Genomic DNA, 15,924 nt, shown 5'->3' with positions numbered 1-15,924 from the left:
TTTGCACTGTTCGTTGCATGCAGAACGTCTCATCCGTGCTTTCAGTACCATTCTGCTGATTTTTTCCCTGGCAGTCATACAAGGTCATACAGGTCCGTCGCAACTCTATCCACATGCCTGTCCGCTCACTGGGCGCTGTGCGTTTATCAGTGGCAATCTAGATGAAGTTGAGGTGCGTGTGAAAGCTGCGAGTGTGTTATGTTGAAGACTTCGGCGTCCTCGAGGGGATGGCAAAGCCCATCAAGACGTATAAGATATTTGAGGTGTCGAGTTCTGGATGTAGCATCCTGTCGCTTACCATCAGTCTCCGACACGCTCGAGAATTTTCCACGAAGATGTCACACAAGTGATGCTAAAACGAGGTCTTATGCCTCAACGATTCTTTGTAGCAACGTTACATGCTAATCCAATACAAAACCAAGAAATACACGACCCATATACCACAAGCGTGTCAACGTAAACAGCACCGTCCCACCAAAACCTCCCAAAAGAGAGCACCGATTACGTGTGCTTAACGGTGACGTCGCTGCCGCTGATGGTGGTCTGCGTGAGCGTCTGGCCGTTCTGCTGGATGTCGATGACGGTAGCGCCAGAGGGCGAGACGGCGCCGGACGACGTGGTCGCGGACGCGTCCGAGAAAGTGACGGTGCCGAAGTTGGCGAAGGGGACGAGGCCGCCGTTCTCCTCGAAGTCCTCCACGATCCACTCCGCGTCCTGCTCGCACAGGGCGGACGACGACGTGAGGTCCTGGTTGACCTTCTGGCCGGAGGTCGTGTTCTCGATCACCGCGCTGCCGGCGGTGGTCGACGTGGCGGTGACGGTCAGCTTGATGACGTCGCCCGAGTTGATGGTCAGGCCGTCGAAGTCCACGGCGCCGGCGGGGAACCACTCGTACCAGGCTGAGAGGTGCAAGATTAGCATGCGAGCCGAATATAGAGAGTGGTAACGGGGATCTTACAGTCGTAAGAGCCGTCAGCGTTGAAGTCAACACCGGTCTGGAGGATGGCGTTGCTGCACGACGAGCCGTCGATGCCGACCCAGGCAGAGGCGGAGCCAGAGCCCGATGCGGTGGGGACGGTGAAGGTACCAGTCACAGCGGTGAAGGTGCCCTATACAACACAATCGCATTAGTCCAATGATCAATCGTTAACTCGCTTGCGCCCACTGGGCAGATCGAACGACTTACAGCAGGCTTGCTCCAGACGGCACCGGCCCAGTTCTGGGAGTACTCCTCCTGCGTCTGGCCACCGGTCTTGACGACGGCAGCCTGCTCGATGGGCAACAAGGGCTGCGACGAGCGGCCGGAAGCGCGCTTGGCATCACGCATGGCGCGGCGCTCGACGGACGTGGGGATGGCAATGGCCGAGGCGGCGAGGAGGAGGTTGACGAGGGCGAAGGCGTACATGGTGATGGTGCTACTGGAGGTGGTCCTTGGGGAGGGGAGTGTGTCTACGAGCACGGACGATGAAGTTCTGCTGGTGGATGGGGAACTCTCGCTGACATTCCAGCTGCGTTTTTATACGACGAGACTGAGGCTCTTGGAGGGCCTTGGGCGCGTGTTTCCTGTGAACGCGAATAGAGGAGCACGCGGGACGGCGCAAAGCCAGCACCAGAGAGTCGCGGGGAGCACATGGAAGCAAGAGTACGCCCTCGAGGTGGGCATTTCGCTGGCACGCGTTCAAGTGACGCCTGCTTGCGAAATTCGAGAGTTAGCATACGCCGCTGCACGCAATGGAAGGTGAATGAGATAATGGTCGAACGAAATGATGTGAAACGGGTAACCAAGTCGGGGGAGTTGAGCGCGTTTCAAGGCAGATGATCTTCATGATCATGTGTTTCCTTGCTGGTAACTGAGGAAGACTTTATCTGTGCTCCACCTCGGCCCCACCACCACGCGACTTAACCTTCTCCATCTCCTTCCCCGCATTGTTAGCCGAACTCAACTCGGTCCAACCAACTGATGGGGAACAAGACTTGAGCGACAGCATCTAACAAACTTACACTCATGTCAAGAGAATGACTGAGAATGACCTAGAAACCACACTTTCCAACCATGCAGTCCTCGAAGGTCATATGTCCAAGTAATACATTCTATGTTACAATACCAAAAACCTTACATACGCTTACAATTTTCCAGCATCACGAATGCAACATCGACGACAGCATAACCGCACCAGTCCTCCAAAAGCATCTCCGAAAAGCGCCCGAGACTGCGGTTGTGCACGCGCGATCAGAATGCAGTCGTCGAGTCCACCTCAATCGTCGGCACAATCGAAGCGATGAACTTGAGGAAAACAACGAGATAGAAGTCGACCCGCATGCCCTCGATCTCTTCCTCCTCCCCGGCTACTGCGCCCTTATCGTCTTTACCCGCGCTCTTCCGCCCGAATCCCCACTTCTTCTTACCGCCCGCTGTACCGGCGGCACTGGCACCGGTATCCCTGCCGCCCGATTTCCGCGCTGCGAGCTGCTCCTCGACGACACCTGCGTTCATGCGCTCGATCACCTTCTTCATCACGCTCGCGTGCTTGCACGGATGCACGGACGCGGCCTGCAGCGTGTTCGAGTGCGGGAACGGCTCGATGGTGACCGTCTTGAGCGCGTGCTCGGCCGAGACGTCTTGGAAAATCTTCGATGGCGTGAGCGGTGCGCCGTTCTGAAAACACAATCACGCGTCAGCTTCGCTTCTGCAAGTAGGGAGATAAGGCGTATGATGAAATACGTCGGGAGACGCACCTCGTCATAGCCGATCAGCCAGATCCGGGGTGTCTGATAGTACTTGTCGTAGGTGATCATGACGTCGTACGTCCGCACTTGCAGCAGGTTCCCTTTCGCGACTTCCACCTGACTGCTGATTGCGTGAGCACAAGGGTGTCCTCACTCAAGCACGCAATGAGACGACGAAAAGAAAGACCCAAAACTCACGATGCATCAATAACGCCCCCGCCCGTGGGTATCCCCGACGTCTTCGTCGGCGCCGCCGTCGCGTCGTCTCCCTCCTCCAGATCCTCCTCCTCCATATCCGGAATATCATCCAAGTCCGGCGTCTCATCGACCTTCCCGCCCGCGCCCGCACCACCAAGCGACGCATCGCCCATCGCGCCCGTGATCCCGCCGACCCCGTCCTCGTCGCCGTCGCCGTCTAAGTCCGGGATATCGTCGATCACGCCTGGGTTCGCGGCCGAGTCCTGCGTCGCCTTGCGCCCCGCATGCGTCTCGACCCACTCGTCGCCTGTGCCGCCAGCGCCAGCCCCGGACTCGCCGAAAGAGAGCAGGCGCTCAGCATCCTCGTCTGCGTCGGTGTATGCGAGAGACTGGGCGCGCCGCAGGCAGGGCACGCCGCGGGTCATGAGGTACTGTTTGTCGGTGGGGAGGAAGTCGCGCGCTTTGGACGTGTCGCCCTTTTCCCTATTGATGTGCATTAGCATCTTGTATTTGGTCGATCGAATGGTGAACATATGGTGGATAATGGACGCACCATGTCCAGACGGGGAACTTGTATGTGAGGAAGTCGCCCGCAGCGACGAACTCCTCTGCAATCGACTGAGCATTCCCGATTTACCATGCCACGATAAGACAGCATACGCACCAGGTGTGATACGCCCATGCTCCTTGAACTTGCTCTCTCTCAGGACCTACGTATCACCTATTGAGCTGACCCTGCAATCGAAAGATAACCAGTAGAAGCGTACGGGGCTGAGATAGTCGCGCACTGCGAAGAATTGTTGCTAGACGATCTTGAGGTCAATCAACGTCCTTTTACACTCTAATGGGCAGTCTTGGAGCCTACCTGGATTGCGTGCATGTGGTATTAGATGGAGAGAAAGGAAGAAGGTATCGAGAGTGGATGGGCCGAGGGCAACGTTGAGCTACACCAATCGATGTCCCCAAATCGGGCATCTCACAGATGGAAAGGTGGCGGTGCTGCAACACTCACGCTCGCCTTCCTTCCCCTATCCCTCACTCTCTCCAGAGTCTCCGTATGTTTCTTGCAGAGGAGTTGAAATGATGATAAGTTTGTAATATTGAATTGGTTTAACCTTTCCTAGCTTGGATGAAGGTTAATACGAGGCTGTTCCCGAAGGGCTCGAACGCCCCTGGAACTGGTCAAGGTCTAACACTACAGGCAAATGCGATAATTCTGGATCCGAAAATAAGGAGGAAAATGCACTGGAAAGTAAATATTTTCCTCCATATTTCTTTTTGACCAATAGAGGCCGAAAAAGTTTAATGTTCCGGTGAATTTTCAGGCGACAAAAACAAGCTTTCCTTTCATTTATGGATGTTAAGCGCTAGCGGAGATTCAATTTCTGCTTCGACTTGCCTTATGGGCCTCTTGGCGCACCAGAAAATGATAACTTTCCGCGTGCTTATCCCTCGCCCGAAAATCTGTAGGAAGATGTTTACTTTCCAGGTCATTTTCCTGCTTATTCTCGGGCACAGACTTAGCGTATTTGCCTGTAGTGTAATAACCCCTGAATGCATTGACGTTCCAAATGTTCCCGACAAATGTACCAGATCAAGCAGTGAAAGCGCCTCAGAGCGTCGGGTATGGATATGTGCTGCATGATGACAAAACTATGTCGCAGCTTTTGAACTCTTCTTCTTTTCTTTCTTCTCCTTTTTCGCCCCCTCTTTCGCCACCACCTCCTCACCTTTCGACTTCTCCTTTTTACTCTTCTTCTTCCCCTCGGTCGTCTGTACGGGCACGTTCGCGTCGACGGTCGCTAGCTCAGGGGCATCTTCGTCCCCTGTCTTCGATTTTGATTTTGACTTCGACTTTTTCGCCTTCCCCTTTCCATCTTCTGCACCCTCGCCACCCACCTCCACCACCTCTGCACCCTTGGCAGCATCACCGTTCACCGTAGGCACCACAGGATGGTCGCCGTTCTCCTTCACTCCTTTCTTCGACTTCTTCCCACTGTGCTTCGCGTCCTTGATGTCGGCAGGCCCATCGCCAAGCGCACCACCAGCCTCTCCTTTCGCTCCTGCCACGCCGTCATCCTTGTCCTCTCGCCTCCGCTTTCTCGACTTCTTGCCCTCCTCCTTCGCGCCCTCCCCGGCATCGGCGGCAGCGCCGCTGGCATCCTCGGCTCGCTTGCGCTTCTTAACCTTCTTCTCCTCCTTCGCGGCGTCCTCCTTGCCAGCCAGCACACCAGCATCACCAACGGCGCCAATAGCGTCGGCCGCAGCATGAGCGCGACCATCAGCAGCACCGATGCCCTCCTCCGCCCGCTTGCCCTTCTTCTTCTTCCCTTCCTCCGCCCGTTCCTGGGGAGATGCTGCGGCCTCCTCTTGCGCACCACTAGCAGCGCTTTTAGTCTTCTTGCGCTTCCGCTTCTCCGCGCCGTCCTCGTCCGCACCCTCCCCGGTCGTCTGCTCCTGAGCGCGCTTCTTTTTCTTCAGCTTCGCCTCCGCTGCCGATTCGGCTTGGTCCTCCGCCTTTGCGTTTGCCTTGCCAGCTGCAGCGCGCGATGGGGCGGGCTCGTCGTCCGCCGCCTTGTCTTTTCGACTCCGCTGCCGCGATTGTTTGTCTTCGTCAACAGGCTCGCTCTCGGCTGGGCGCTGCGCATCCTTCGCCCGCTTCTTCTTATCCTTCTTGGACTCGCTATCCGCCACCTTGTCCGCAGGCTGCAGCAGAGGCTGCTTTTCTGGCGGGGCGGAGGGAAGGAGGAGGGGCGCCGCTGGTTCGGTCTGAAGGTGCAGTGAGTGTTCGTGTGGGGATTGTAGACAAGGAGGGAAAAGATTGAGACGAGATCGATCCCAGTAGACGTAGAAAGGGAGTACGAACAATTTTCTTCTCGTCGCCACTGGATACGCTCCCCATCCGCGATGGGGCGCCTAGCGGCGTAGCGTTCTGGCCGGTGCCCTTGTATGAAGGCACCGAGTAGCCACCGCGCCCTCCGCGAGCGCCGCCTCGCCCGCCTCGCCCAGCGTATCCGCCCCGGCCCCGCCCATTGCTGGTCCAGCCGTTACTGTTGTTCCAGCCATTTTGTTGCGAACTATCGCCGTTGTCAGTATCTCGGCCTGCATTGTCTCCTCGGGTAGGACCACCCTATAGCACAAAGTACGCTGTTAGCACCTATGCAATTACCACTATCTCGCATGCAGGACAGTAGATAGACTCCACCCGACCGAACAGACCGAGACCGAGTACTCACCCGTGTTCCCCCACGCCCCCCACCGCGATATAGGCTCTTCTGGTACTTCTCCGCCTCGGAGATGCACGACGTGTGGCCCTTGTACTCCGCCGGAGAGTTGAACGTCGTGCTGCAGTCGATGCAGTCGAACGCGGAGTAGCACCGCGAGTAGTGCTGGTCAAGTTTGGGCTTCTTGACGGTATCATTGCATCCTGTGGGTTCACCACGGATTATGCAAGGTGTGCACGATATCGAGATTAACATAAAACGAAGCAGGGAATGAAAAGAGCGAAAGGGCCGATGGATCAGCAAGCACGCTCATATCGAGCAGCAGAGATACTCGCCTGCGCATCTAGGGGCAGATAAACGTCAATTGCGAGAGAGAGCGATGTCCCACGTACTGGAAAGAAACCATGGCAGTGCTCTTCGGACTGGGACAAGCCTAAGAATCGGTGGTGGACTGGCACTTGGTCGGACACGAGCAGGGCTGGTCGGTCGTCGGAACGATTCCCCCTGGCTCATCCTGCAAAAACTCGATTACTCCACGTGGTAGCGGATGTTTCCATATGAGGATAAATAGCCCCTAATACGTTACTTCTTGGGGTTGTCCAGGTCAAAGTCCCAAGATGTTCAACATGAAGGTACATATTATAAGTTACAGAACACTAGAGTGGGGGTTATGGGTATCGTATGCATGTCTTGAATCGTGTATCATAGTTGTCTTTCCCTCATACAGTGGCAGTCCGATCGTCAGTTAAGCGTCACAATACCCGGGCCCCGAATCACACCTTGCCCATCTTCGCCACCCAAGTCTCCGCAGACGCCTTCGTCCCAGGCAGCAACCTAGTATCCTCAAACCCCTCGTCCCTCTCGAGCCCCCTAAATAACGTGTGCTCCCCCAGAAAATCAATCCTCTTCAGCGCGACCGCGCCCGCGTCCGGCTTTCCCTGCTTCTTCTCCCTCTCCACCCTCTCCTTCGCCGCCTTAATAACCGCCTCCCGCTTGCCCTTCTCATACACCAGCAGCGCGCCCCACTCCGAGTCCACCACAGGCTCCTGCAGCAGCGCGTGCAACGCGTCCCACACCGTGCCAACAGTCAAGACCTCGCCGGGGCGCCCGCGCACGTCGAGCGTCCACGGGAACGCCTTGGAGACGACGCGCACCTCGGACGCGTACGCGGACGTGCCGAATGTGCCGGGCTTCCATTTGCCCTTGGTGATGGCTGGCTGCGGGGCGGTGGACTGGTGCGCGGAGGTCTGGATGGAGGAGAGCGGCTCGGAGCGGAGGTCGTATTTGATGTAGGTTATGTCGACTGCTAGGGCTGGGTTGAGGGTGGGGTATTTGGATGCGCGAAAGCGGTCATCTGTGGAGACGTGGCGATGGTTAGAATGTCAGGGTGTTGTGAGGAAGATATGTGAGAACGTACGGGTTGGCTGGGAGTGGTGATGCCAGTCGGCGTGTGCTGCCGGTGGTGGTGCCGGCGGTGCCGGCGGTGGTGGGTTGTAGTAGTTGTACGTGTGCGGGTTGTTCTGGTATCCGGGCCAGCGTACGTATGGGTCCATGGGAGCAGGCAAGAAAATCGAGTAGGAGAGCAAAGGTGATGGATGGATAGCGCGATTTAACGGGAAATCGCTTCAAGACGTCAAGAGACGGGGTAGATGACGTCCAATCTTCAGCGCTGGCTGCAGGCTGGTTGCGAGTTGTGATCAAGTTTATCCAGACCTGATCTTGACGGACCTCCGCTTATAAGCTCGTGAGCTGTAGACGCCCACATCGGGGAGATAAGGCCCGAGCGCACGAAGGCCCATAGGCGCTGTAGACGGAGTTCTGAGAGAAGGTGCTATCAGCATAGATCGGCATTGCCTCGAGATGACTGTCGTTGACTGAACAATGTCCGAGGGCGCCTGAACCTGATGGCTGTGGGAGAGGCGCGTCGTGGGGCACAGCTTTATATACAGAAGCGCCCATGCGCCGCGTCTGGCGGCAGTGCACTCCGACGACGACATGGATAGGTTCGGGCCTATGGAGTCATCCTTCTTTCTTCGTAGTCTATGTTGTCTCCAGGAGTGTTCGAAGCGATGCGGGACAACAAGGAGCGTAGGAAAAAATGACCCGAGGGGGTGACGAACTCACGGATGTTTCAGGCGGCCGTGATGGCGGTAGCTGCGTTAAGCGCCCGTGGCTCACACTGACGTGGAGATACGGCCATCAACGAGTACTTGATTAGAATACGACTACTTACTGAAAACTGTCGTTAGCTGAGAATTCACTCATGGTGCAAGAGGTACATCAGACAGAAATAGGTCTCCCAACAAAGCATCATCTGTGGCTTGATGAGTCGAGACAAACGCGCCAAACCAAGGAGTTCCGGGGCCCAGTACTAGTGCCGCCCCTACAAGGCTAACCTCCTTCATACTACGGAACCCATCTTCGAATGCCACAAAGCCGACCCCGGCAGCCGATTATAGCAAGTCTCCTAGCCCATTTCACGAAACACCAGAAGGGCTACTATGGCATGTTTTCCCGGGATATGCGCAGTGAGCGATGAGAACGCAAAATACAACACCCACTACAGCCTCGTGGCAATTCCCGTTACATTAGGCGCACATGCTTTGCAAATCTCAATAAGCGCCCGTGATAGTCAACTCCGAAGGACATCGGAAGGGTGCCAATAGGCTTACCGCAACGACAATAGCCTCGGGTCCCAGCCGTCTCCTTTGGTTGCCCATCTAATGCAGCATAAGTGTTATAGGATCCGCCAACTGTGTATCAGCATCTTGAGTCACCTAAGAGGACAGTTACCGGCACATTATCATGAGGGAGGGACATACCTCAGAAGCGCAGCTCCCTTGCTTTGAGGGGGCTAAACAAAGGGGAGCTCCCTGTCATTCGCACAAAATCATCGTATTCTTCCATTTCTTTGAGAATCTTCAGGTTGAGCGACAAAGCGGAGGAGCCCAAATAAAGCAAGGAAACTGACTAAGCATCTCTGCTTGCCCGTTTATGCAGGTCTGGAGCTTGGAGAGCCGGGAGAGAAGTACTAGTGGTCGGTGTAACTCAAACATTGAGCGCGAGCCTATCGGGTGTCCGCAGACTTCAGTAGCCAGCTGAGCATCCAGCTTAGTGAGCCATGACAGGAGGACACGCAGTCGACTGATCAATGGACCTTTAGAGCTCCTGTAGACGTACTTCTGCGCTAGGACATGCTTGAGTTGACCTCAACAGCATAACAAGGAGCCGGTGACTCAGTGATAGTGAGTTCGGGTGGGGCATAAAATCGGGTGTCAACGTAAATTCATACTTCGTCCATAGTAGCTGTGAGGAGAGAGGGTTTCGGCATGAATAGTCATCTAAGCTTCGCGTTGAGAACGGGAATGCTTCGCAGAGTAGTTTTGATAAGATGAGGAAATAAAACAAGCTGTACTGTACACTGCTGCACACCTCCGGATCGGTCGGAAGCTTGGATTGGATGCTCACCCGGAATGCTCCGAAACGACGGATACCTCCGAATAGGATTTTAGATAGCGCTTGAATGCGTCACCCTTCTTGACCATGATTTCTCTCCGCGAATCTGAATCCACCTGCGCGTCCACCGAGACATTGCCGTGGTGAGAGCTCGCCGCTGCGGGCCACTCCCTAATCTCCCCCGCACACGCGGGCCTAGCGAGCGCTCACCGAGCATTGTGACGGTATTTATAGAGACACCTGTTGATATCGCACGCCAGCCAATGGGCAACTGTCACCTGCTAGACTGCGGCTCCATCGACGCGTTGTTGCTCATCGTCGTCGCCGATCAAACCATCTGATGCTTGTCTAATTTTGCTAGTGAAGCGGTGAACGAGCTCGACTACTTTCAGAGCCGTCTGATTAGCCTGTCTCGTTTCTTGAGCTGGAAGATCTGCCAGCTCGACAACTCCACTCGCTCGTGTGCATCCCGAATTCGACATCATATGTCCGCATGCACGGCATGGCCTCACTGACGATGTCGTGTTTCTGCGCGGTGATGAGGACAACAGCGCGCTACCAGCCATTTCCCTGTCTCGCGGTATAAGAAGGGCGCTAACTTTGCACTCCAGGCCTCCTCACCTCCGCCAGAGTCCTCGCTCGTAGACACCCTCCCCCTCCCAAGGACCACCCCCAGCAGCACCATCACCATGTACGCCTTCGCCCTCGTCAACCTCCTCCTCGCCGCATCGGCCATTGCCATTCCCACGTCCGCCGAGCGCCGCACCATGCGTGATGCCAAGCGTGCTTCCGGCCGCTCGTCGCAGCCATTGATGTCAATTGAGCAGGCTGCTGCCGACGTTGTAAAAACTGGTGGGCAGACGCAAGAGACGTACTCCACAAACTGGGCTGGTGCTATCTGGAGCAAGCCTGCTGTAAGTCGTCCAAGCTGCGCTCATTTTAACAATCATCGAGCTAACGCGGTTGCGTGCAGAACACCATCACCGCTGTGACTGGTACCTTCACAGTCCCCACCGCATCGGGCTCTGGTTCTGCATCTGCCTGGGTCGGCATCGACGGTGCCTCGTGCAGCAGCGCCATCCTCCAGACCGGTGTTGACTTCAACTCCGACGGCTCTTACGACTGTAAGCCCCAGTCTCCGCTCTCTATGTTCGGCTCGCATGCTAACATTGCACCTCTCAGCCTGGTACGAGTGGTTCCCCGCCGGCGCCGTGGACTTCGACGGCCTGACCATCAACTCGGGCGACGTCATCAAGCTGACCGTCACCGCCACGTCGACCACCGCCGGCAGCGCGGTGATCGAGAACACGACGTCGGGCCAGAAGGTCAACCAGGCCCTCACGTCCTCGTCCGCTCTCTGCGAGCAGGACGCGGAGTGGATTGTGGAGGACTTCGAGGAGAACGGCGGCCTCGTTCCGTTCGCCAACTTCGGCACCGTCACCTTCTCGGACGCGTCCGCGACCACGCCCTCTGGCTCGCTCTCGCCCGCTGGCGCTTCCATCAGCGACATTCAACAGAACGGCCAGACTCTTACCCAGACCACTATCAGCGGCAACGACGTCACAATTAAGCACACTTAAGTGACGATGATCGTGGCCATTTTTATATAGTATAGCACTGGATGCTGTACGAGGGCATCATAGTTGTGTTATTATCGTGTATTTAACGGATGTAACGTGTTCACGAAATCTATCACTTGGACCGGTATTTCAAATGCCAACGTGTTGGATCGAGTCGCTATCCCAAAAACATACAACGTTCCTCCAGGGCAGCACCTTGTCATGTTTGCCAAGGTTATAAACTTGAGAGTTGCGGTAGCTGATGCAGATCCAAGGCGTTCTAATTTGTACCATCATGAGGCTCAAACCCATTAAGATGCCCATATTTATCGGAACTAGTACGCCATCACCGTGGTAGGCTTCCAACTCTTACAACATCAAGGAACGACGGTTGTGGTCTAGATCTTGCTTACTGTCGGCATTAGATCCATGTTCACAGCCTCACAGAATCAATATAACATTGCAAGCGGCCTGTGTACGTACAGAATCGATCAATTACTCTGTTTCGTATGCTTAAGATACAAGGGTCCCACAATGGCTGCGCCTTAACCGAGACTGGTCACGCTTCATGTTTACCGAACATGGATAATATGCTGTTACAGGTGTATATGATTAAGCTCTGTGTTCGAAAGGATCTTTGCTTCCGACAAACAATAAGTTCTGGAGCTCAGCGTATGCAAGAAAGACATCGGAACAATAGAAGAGCCGGTGCTGTAAATAAAAATAAGGAGACACCTAAAATTAACGTCTGAGTCGAGAAAAACCACACCCTGCTAAACTTCATCCTGGTTTGCCTATTGTTACATAGTAGTGAATCATATTATGTGTTTATGATGTCACCTGTATTGAGAGAACTCGCCTGCGTTTTCTGGGTTGGAACCCCCCGGTATTGGTTCCTGGAGACCTCTTGAACCGAGGCTTCCGGGTCATTCGGGGGCACTGAAGATCTTCTAAAGGCCACAGAGCTGACCGCTCCCTTAGATAAACCAGAGCCGGGACTTGAGTCTGACCCGGTTGCTTTAGGGTCGCGCGTGGAGAGAATAAACCATGGTCCCAACATGCAAATGACCATAACCTGTGTAACCACGTCTGCATATTCCACGATATCATTCACTGCAGTGCTCTATAAACATCCAGCGTTAGCATTTAGTATGTGCAAAGACGTCAAAATATCCCAATTGATCCAGTGGCCAGGGATCACCCTTACAAATGTGAGCGAGTAAGAGTTCCCAAGGACACCCAGTATCCCAAACAGAAACATGCTGCAAAACCCATTAGCAGAATTAGAAATTCATCAGCTTAAGTGTCTTACAACATGAAGTACAATAGACCGTGTTGGATGAGCAAACTTGCAATGGACTTAACCCCCAATAAGTTACTGTGTTTCCTATGGTCCCTGAGTTGCCAAAATGAACGATAAGTGACCATAACGACCAGAATCACGTCGTAGGCCAACGAGATTCCATTATTGACTGGCTCGTTCCATGAGTAAGGCGAGACGGCTTGAATGACATAACAGCCCGGGATTCCCAACACAATGCCCTCTTCAACTGAAAGCTGATGAGTCAGGAACCTCAAGCATTAGAATATTACTTACAAGTCCCTCTACGTGGCCCTACATAGCAGAGGAGATTAAGTATAAAGCCCATTGCTTGCACCAGCACAAAGCTTGCGAAAAGGGGTACGGCGATTCTTTTAGAGTTCCCATAGAGGGCACAAACGCGGGCTGTCATTACTCCTGGATTTGAGATCCACGGTCAGCTGGCCATCATGACTAACAGGAAAAGTCAGCAGGGTACCTTGAACAACCAATAGTAGAACGTAGCCGATCCCTGTATTTTCAACCAAAAACAATGCGTCACCTACATATGAGGAATCTACAGGTCAGCTTATTGCCTATTTTATTTTGTCAATTCCAACGAGTTACTTACAGCTTTTAAAGATACAAAGAAAGTAAATCAAATATTAGATCAGCAGGGCTTCGTGTCAAACATGTGCCACATAAACTGACACCTAAACCAAGGAAAATGATGAGAGTTATTCCCTGGCGGATTCCACCGAGCAGCTTACTTTGTCGGTCATAAGATTAGGCAGAGCCAGATCTAACGTAGAGGTTAATGCATTGTTAGGCACTTATATTATCACTGACAAAGAAGAACCCTGGAAAAGAATTATCAACCCCGCCATAAAAACGAGCAAATGATGATCCGTGTAATGACATACAAGATGTAAAATAAGCCAGCATAACGAAGCTATGCAGAATAGAAACGATCAGTATTGAAATGTGTCACATGTTTGGTTGACCTACAAAAACGTAGCTCCAAGTCATCCATGACCACTTGCGTTTCTAGACAGAAGATTTTGAATAGTAGATGAACGAAGTCTCGAAATATGGCGTCCACGCTTACCCAGATGAGGTCTACCTGGAATCCAGCAACATTACAGATGAGAGACATCCGAAATAATGCTATACCTCAAACAGAACACAACATACCTCTTGGCTGAAGTGGAGGACTGTGAACAACATCCTGAACTGAAGAGTCTGCTTGTCGACGGAATTAAGACCTTACTGTAGTCATAAACCACCAAAGCAGCAGTTGATGCTGAAAGGAAATTGACATCAATTAATACCACTACGGTGTACCCGTCAGATTTGACGCAGTGCTTATGTGCATACCTGTGATATAGCTGCTAGTCAGATAAGCCGCTACCTGACGTTCGAAGATGACGAAAGGAAAGTTGTCAATGAATGGCATGCTGGATATCTTGGGACCTTGCTATGACTGAAGAAAGACAGGCAAAGGTAACGATGCGAAGTGCAACTGCTTTATACAGAGAACATGATCAATGCGCTGCATGCAATTGCAGTATCGGTGGGAGAAACAAGTGCATCAGGAGTTCCTAGCGCTGCCCAGAGGTTATTTGTCAAATTACCGATGAATGATATGGCTAAGGACCGCTTTGGAATGGAAGGGAATAATAGCCTTGGGACAAGACAGACCTCCAGCCAATGAGCCCAGTTGCTTCATAACTTTCAATCAAACAATCGAGAACGTGTGGAGAGACCAATCATTTCATATAAATATGCATGTCGCTAAGGCGGAGTTTCGCCACGCCTCAAGCTATCAAGTACCAAAGACGGCCATTTCGCCTTGATCAAAGATGTTCATGAAACAATCCCTGCAATCGATACCTTGATACTCTGATATGTATGGCTGCGCCTTTCCTGAATCTCGACGGCCACAAAATGATGCGGATGCCGTAGAGGACCAAAATAGCAAGTTCCTGAAACTTCGGTCAAGCGCGTCGCGATCGGATGCCACATTGGCACGGAAACGCGCCTTTGTGCACACGATTTGAGAGAAAGCTCTAACCGCCATCCAAGCAGCTGGCTCATAGGTCCGAGCCGCAAGGAAACTCACGCATAAAACGGAGAGTGCGCCAAACTACTTGCGGTGTGGTATCTGATCAACATCGTCTGGGTTACTACTTCGAGTAGCTTTTGGGCGCGATTCAGCGTCCCAAACTACTTTGTTAGCTGTCAGCATAACACAAGCACCATGTCTCTCAAACTTATGAACTACGTTGGTTTTCTGATCTTGTTGATCGAATAGGCCGGTGGTGCATGCACCAGTTTCAAAGAGAGGACGCGAGAATGACAAAAACATCAAGTCGATTTGGAAAAACATTAATGGAAATACACAAACTACAACCCAAGTTCGTGTATTGATCACTGTTCATACCAGATCACTCAATGAAACATATAGCCCAGCATCGATAAAGTGCAAACCCTGAAACTTAATGAGAAGAAAAGAGAACTAAGTCAAGGCCAGGAACGGAACGGAACGGAGACTGAGACCGAGACCGAGACCGAGACCGAAGAAGTCACACTGCACATTTGCATCAGCATCTACATCGCGTAAACGAAGTAGGCAAAAATTGCACCTTGGAGTGCAGCGCAAGCAGCGTCAACCTAAGGAAGACACTAAATGTGGTTAGCAGAAAACAACAAACGATGATGTACGGAAGAACGCGGTGACGATGCCGAGGGTGAACGCCTCGAGAAGCGTGAAGGTCGAAAGAAGGACGGGATTGAACAGGTGGATGCGACACTTCCAGTAGAGCAGACCAAGGTTGACAATCGTGGTAAAGAAAAGATGTAAAAGGCCCAGCAGCTGGAGATGGTAAGCGTATGTATGTGATAGTGGCGAATAAGGGACGTGTTGTTCATGACGGCGGTGCTTGAAGGGCACCTGCGATGATAGTCATTTTTTTCTCACGAGCGCACTCTGAATCTCTGGTTCACTTCCAGAGATATTCGTGCCACACTGCGCACTCCCATGTTAGCGCGAAGAAGAAAATCAAAGTAGCACTAGGCTCACCTTATAATCGTCGGGAACATCACCAACTTTCGGGTGGTCAAAGATGTTTCCAACAGAACACCGACCTGCGCGAAGCTATTCACCTCGTTCTTGTACTGCTTTCGATTTTGGACACAGTGGCGCCGTAGGACGGCGGTGGAACGGGATACTAGCATGAGCTTAGCGATTGTTGCCCACCGACTACGCACTTGGGCCCAACCTCAGGGGCCTCAGCGCTATCTGTATGGCGCCAGCAATATTGGAAGCTGACCAGCCGATATGGTCAGGTTTGAAAATCAATTCTGGATATGGATTGTAGAAAAGGGTAGGTCAAATCGAACTGAGCCGCGGTAATGGGAAGGGCAACATGTTAGGAAGGTGTGGAGACAACCACGGTGG

General features: G+C 53.1%; 6 protein-coding genes across 6 annotated transcripts; 2 read left to right on the top strand and 4 right to left on the bottom strand.

Annotated features, from left to right (window-relative positions):
* Window positions 1–354: 354 nt before the first annotated feature.
* Window positions 355–1,378, bottom strand: CONPUDRAFT_102200 (uncharacterized protein). Its single transcript, XM_007768999.1, has 3 exons — window positions 1,187–1,378; window positions 959–1,109; window positions 355–899 (listed from the first exon to the last, which is right to left on the bottom strand). Exons 1-3 carry the CDS (start codon window positions 1,325–1,327, stop codon window positions 502–504), a joined length of 690 nt encoding a protein of 229 aa, XP_007767189.1. The 5' UTR covers window positions 1,328–1,378; the 3' UTR covers window positions 355–501.
* Window positions 1,379–2,054: 676 nt separating this feature from the next.
* CONPUDRAFT_164376 (uncharacterized protein) lies at window positions 2,055–3,964 on the bottom strand. Its single transcript, XM_007768998.1, has 7 exons — window positions 3,791–3,964; window positions 3,693–3,728; window positions 3,590–3,635; window positions 3,479–3,533; window positions 2,926–3,408; window positions 2,737–2,848; window positions 2,055–2,656 (listed from the first exon to the last, which is right to left on the bottom strand). Exons 1-7 carry the CDS (start codon window positions 3,803–3,805, stop codon window positions 2,231–2,233), a joined length of 1,173 nt encoding a protein of 390 aa, XP_007767188.1. The 5' UTR covers window positions 3,806–3,964; the 3' UTR covers window positions 2,055–2,230.
* Window positions 3,965–4,506: 542 nt separating this feature from the next.
* Window positions 4,507–6,617, top strand: CONPUDRAFT_81372 (uncharacterized protein). The gene is made up of 4 exons (XM_007768382.1): window positions 4,507–6,055; window positions 6,162–6,352; window positions 6,485–6,492; window positions 6,542–6,617. The coding sequence occupies exon 1, from the start codon at window positions 4,879–4,881 to the stop codon at window positions 5,707–5,709; it is 831 nt and encodes a 276-aa protein (XP_007766572.1). The 5' UTR covers window positions 4,507–4,878; the 3' UTR covers window positions 5,710–6,055; window positions 6,162–6,352; window positions 6,485–6,492; window positions 6,542–6,617.
* A 305-nt stretch (window positions 6,618–6,922) lies between these two features.
* On the bottom strand, window positions 6,923–7,492 carry CONPUDRAFT_52977 (uncharacterized protein; the record flags this gene model as incomplete). Its single annotated transcript, XM_007768190.1, has 1 exon — window positions 6,923–7,492. A coding segment is annotated over one exon (570 nt), but the record flags the coding sequence as incomplete, so codon positions are not given.
* Window positions 7,493–9,984: 2,492 nt separating this feature from the next.
* On the top strand, window positions 9,985–11,307 carry CONPUDRAFT_164374 (uncharacterized protein). The gene is made up of 4 exons (XM_007768997.1): window positions 9,985–10,140; window positions 10,217–10,519; window positions 10,579–10,729; window positions 10,788–11,307. The coding sequence occupies exons 1-4, from the start codon at window positions 10,099–10,101 to the stop codon at window positions 11,183–11,185; spliced, it is 894 nt and encodes a 297-aa protein (XP_007767187.1). The 5' UTR covers window positions 9,985–10,098; the 3' UTR covers window positions 11,186–11,307.
* Window positions 11,308–14,982: 3,675 nt separating this feature from the next.
* On the bottom strand, window positions 14,983–15,804 carry CONPUDRAFT_164373 (uncharacterized protein; the record flags this gene model as incomplete). Its single annotated transcript, XM_007768996.1, has 5 exons — window positions 15,547–15,804; window positions 15,471–15,492; window positions 15,179–15,417; window positions 15,110–15,149; window positions 14,983–15,054 (listed from the first exon to the last, which is right to left on the bottom strand). Exons 1-5 carry the CDS (start codon window positions 15,699–15,701, stop codon window positions 14,983–14,985), a joined length of 528 nt encoding a protein of 175 aa, XP_007767186.1. The 5' UTR covers window positions 15,702–15,804.
* Between the last annotated feature and the right edge of the window lie 120 nt (window positions 15,805–15,924).

The sequence above is a fragment of the Coniophora puteana genome (genome assembly GCF_000271625.1).
Source record: "Coniophora puteana RWD-64-598 SS2 unplaced genomic scaffold CONPUscaffold_4, whole genome shotgun sequence".
In the NCBI taxonomy this organism is placed as follows: Eukaryota; Fungi; Basidiomycota; class Agaricomycetes; order Boletales; family Coniophoraceae; genus Coniophora; species Coniophora puteana.
The sequence above is the reverse complement of the archived record's forward strand: the minus strand, read 5'-3'. Positions and strand labels throughout refer to the sequence as shown.